Below are 2,500 nucleotides of genomic sequence, written 5' to 3' on the forward strand. Positions count from 1 at the left end.
AGGGCCCTTACTGTTCTCCCTCTATACCACTGGGGTCCCCCAGGGCTCTGTCCTAGGGCCCCTACTGTTCTCCCTCTATACCACTGGGGTCCCCCAGGGCTCTGTCCTAGGGCCCTTACTGTTCTCCCTCTATACCACTGGGGTCTACCAGGGCTCTGTCCTGGGGCCCTTACTGTTCTCCCTCTATACCACTGGGGTCCCTCAGGGCTCTGTCCTAGGGCCCCTAGTGTTCTCCCTCTATACCACTGGGGTCCCCCAGGGCTCTGTCCTAGGGCCCTTACTGTTCTCCCTCTATACCACTGGGGTCCCTCAGGGCTCTGTCCTAGGGCCCTTACTGTTCTCCCTCTATACCACTGGGGTCCCTCAGGGCTCTGTCCTAGGGCCCTTACTGTTCTCCCTCTACACCAAGTCTCTTGGCTCGGTAATCTCCTCACATGGGTTCTCCAACCACAGCTACGCAGATGACACTCAACTCTTCCTGTCCTTCCCCCCTCCTCTGACCTACATGTGGCAACACGTGTCTCTGCGTGTCTCGCTGACATCTCAACATGGATGTCATCCCACCATCTCAAGCTCAACCTGAACAAGACTGAGCTACTCTTCCTCCCTGGGAAAGCCTGCCCTCTCCAAGACTTCTCTCCATCACAGTGGAGAACTCCACTGTAACCCCCTCCCTGACAGCCAAGAACCTTGGAGTGATCCTGGACAACCGCCTATCCTGAGCGGAGTCCCCCTTTAACATGGTGGAGGGGGCGGAGTTAGAGCGGAGGCCATGACACGATCCGTTAATAAAGTAGCTAGTTAGTCGGCGTGGCGTTAATGTCGACGGTAGCTTAGAGGTTAGAGAGGCCGGCTAGCAATCGGAAGGTCGCTGGTTCGATCCCCCGGCTCAGGAAAAAGGGCTGCATGTGACCTTGAGCAAGGCACTTAACCCCCAAATTGCACACCCCACTTAACCCCTAGAGCAAAAAATACCAAATTAAAAAAAAATACGGAGTTGCTTGCATGGCAAATAAATATATAAATATATATTTATAGAGGACAAAGAAGGAGAGAGAGAGAGAGAGAGGTATCAGACCTGGTCGACCCTGTGAACCTCCATCATCACGGCGTGCCACATCAGCCTCTCCTACAAGCCCCCCCCCCCCATGACATCACACATCAGCCTCTCCTACAAGCCCCGCCCCCCCATGACATCACACATCAGCCTCTCCTACAAGCCCCGCCCCCCCCATGACATCACACATCAGCCTCTCCTACAAAATGTACATTTGATAAGTAATCTAGCTAAGTAAGTAAGCTAGCTAACTATGATTGGAAACAAAGTAGTATCCAGTTGTGGAATTATATTCATCATGAGAAACTCCTGGCTGTGATTGGTTAACTTGTTCCACGTGAAAACATCTTGCGTCAGACATGCGTAACCCTTCGTGTGCCAGACCAGGGAATGTTCAGGCTTCTGTTCACACCTGAGCCTTGCCTGTACATTCCATGGAATCACACAAGGTCCCGACCAGGGAAATTGCCTGAGAGAATTTCCCTGTACAGTCGCGTTCACACACACACACCTTACCAGGTAACTTCCATGGAATATCAGGGTATATGCAGGAATCTTGAGGTTAATTTCAATACCTTTCTAAGACTTTTTAAAGACCTTGTCAATATTGTTCCAGACCTCACCGCCACTTCGAGCTGTAACCGTTTACATCAGTGACACCTTTAACTTAACAGTTTTAGTTTACCAATAGACTAGACCACTATCATACAACAGAATTTCCGATTCATCTCGGTTTTTTAATAAAACTAATAAATTCACAAACTTTTACTAAAAGTTTTTAGGACTCAAACTCTTTGGACAGAGTCTAATTCAGAAAAATACCAACAAAATTCAAGACCTCATAAAATCGTGATAATACTTTTTAATACTTATTAAGGGTCTTGATTTTCCCAAAATTGATTTATCAACTTTTAATACTTTTCAAGACACCGCGGATACCCTGAATATACTGGGAAGTATGTGTGAAAGGGGATTTGTAAGTAGGCGGGTGTGTGTGTGTGTGTGTGTGTGTGTGTGGGGCGGAGGGGGGGCTCCTCCGTACCTGTTCTGGGTTGGCTGTGATTGGCCCCTGGGCGCTGGGGCTCTGGGGGAGGGAGGAGGCGGGGGGGAGGGGGGACGCGGGGGGGAGGGGGGAGGCCGCTGGTTTGGGGGAGGCGGCCGCGGCGTGGGGAGGGGGAGGGGCTTGGTACTTGAGCACGCCGGGGTCCACCTCAGGGATGCCCTGCAGGAGAGTACACAGAACAGATAACAGATAACAGATAACTCCTTCTACAGATAACTCCTTCTACAGATAACTCCTTCTACAGATAACTCCTTCTACAGTCATATTGTAGCCGATCAGAGTACTGTTGCTAGGTAAACACCACATGGAACACTTGGAGTGTGTGTGTGTGTGTGTGTGTGTGTGAGTGAGTGTGTGTGAGTGTCTCACCCTCTGAGGAG

At 50.4% G+C, this 2,500-nt stretch overlaps 1 protein-coding gene across 1 annotated transcript in view; it reads right to left on the reverse strand.

Annotated features, from left to right (window-relative positions):
• Positions 1–2,500, reverse strand: part of tom1l2a (target of myb1 like 2 membrane trafficking protein a) — a gene marked incomplete at both ends in the record, with an annotated part of 45,251 nt that overhangs the window by 25,246 nt on the left and 17,505 nt on the right. Inside the window, 1 exon segment of the mRNA XM_080523644.1 lies at positions 2,100–2,279. Coding sequence (XP_080379770.1) covers positions 2,100–2,279 — 180 coding nt within the window.

This window comes from Nansenia antarctica, assembly GCF_963989245.1.
Source record: "Nansenia antarctica genome assembly, chromosome: 2".
Lineage (NCBI taxonomy): Eukaryota > Metazoa > Chordata > Actinopteri > Argentiniformes > Microstomatidae > Nansenia > Nansenia antarctica.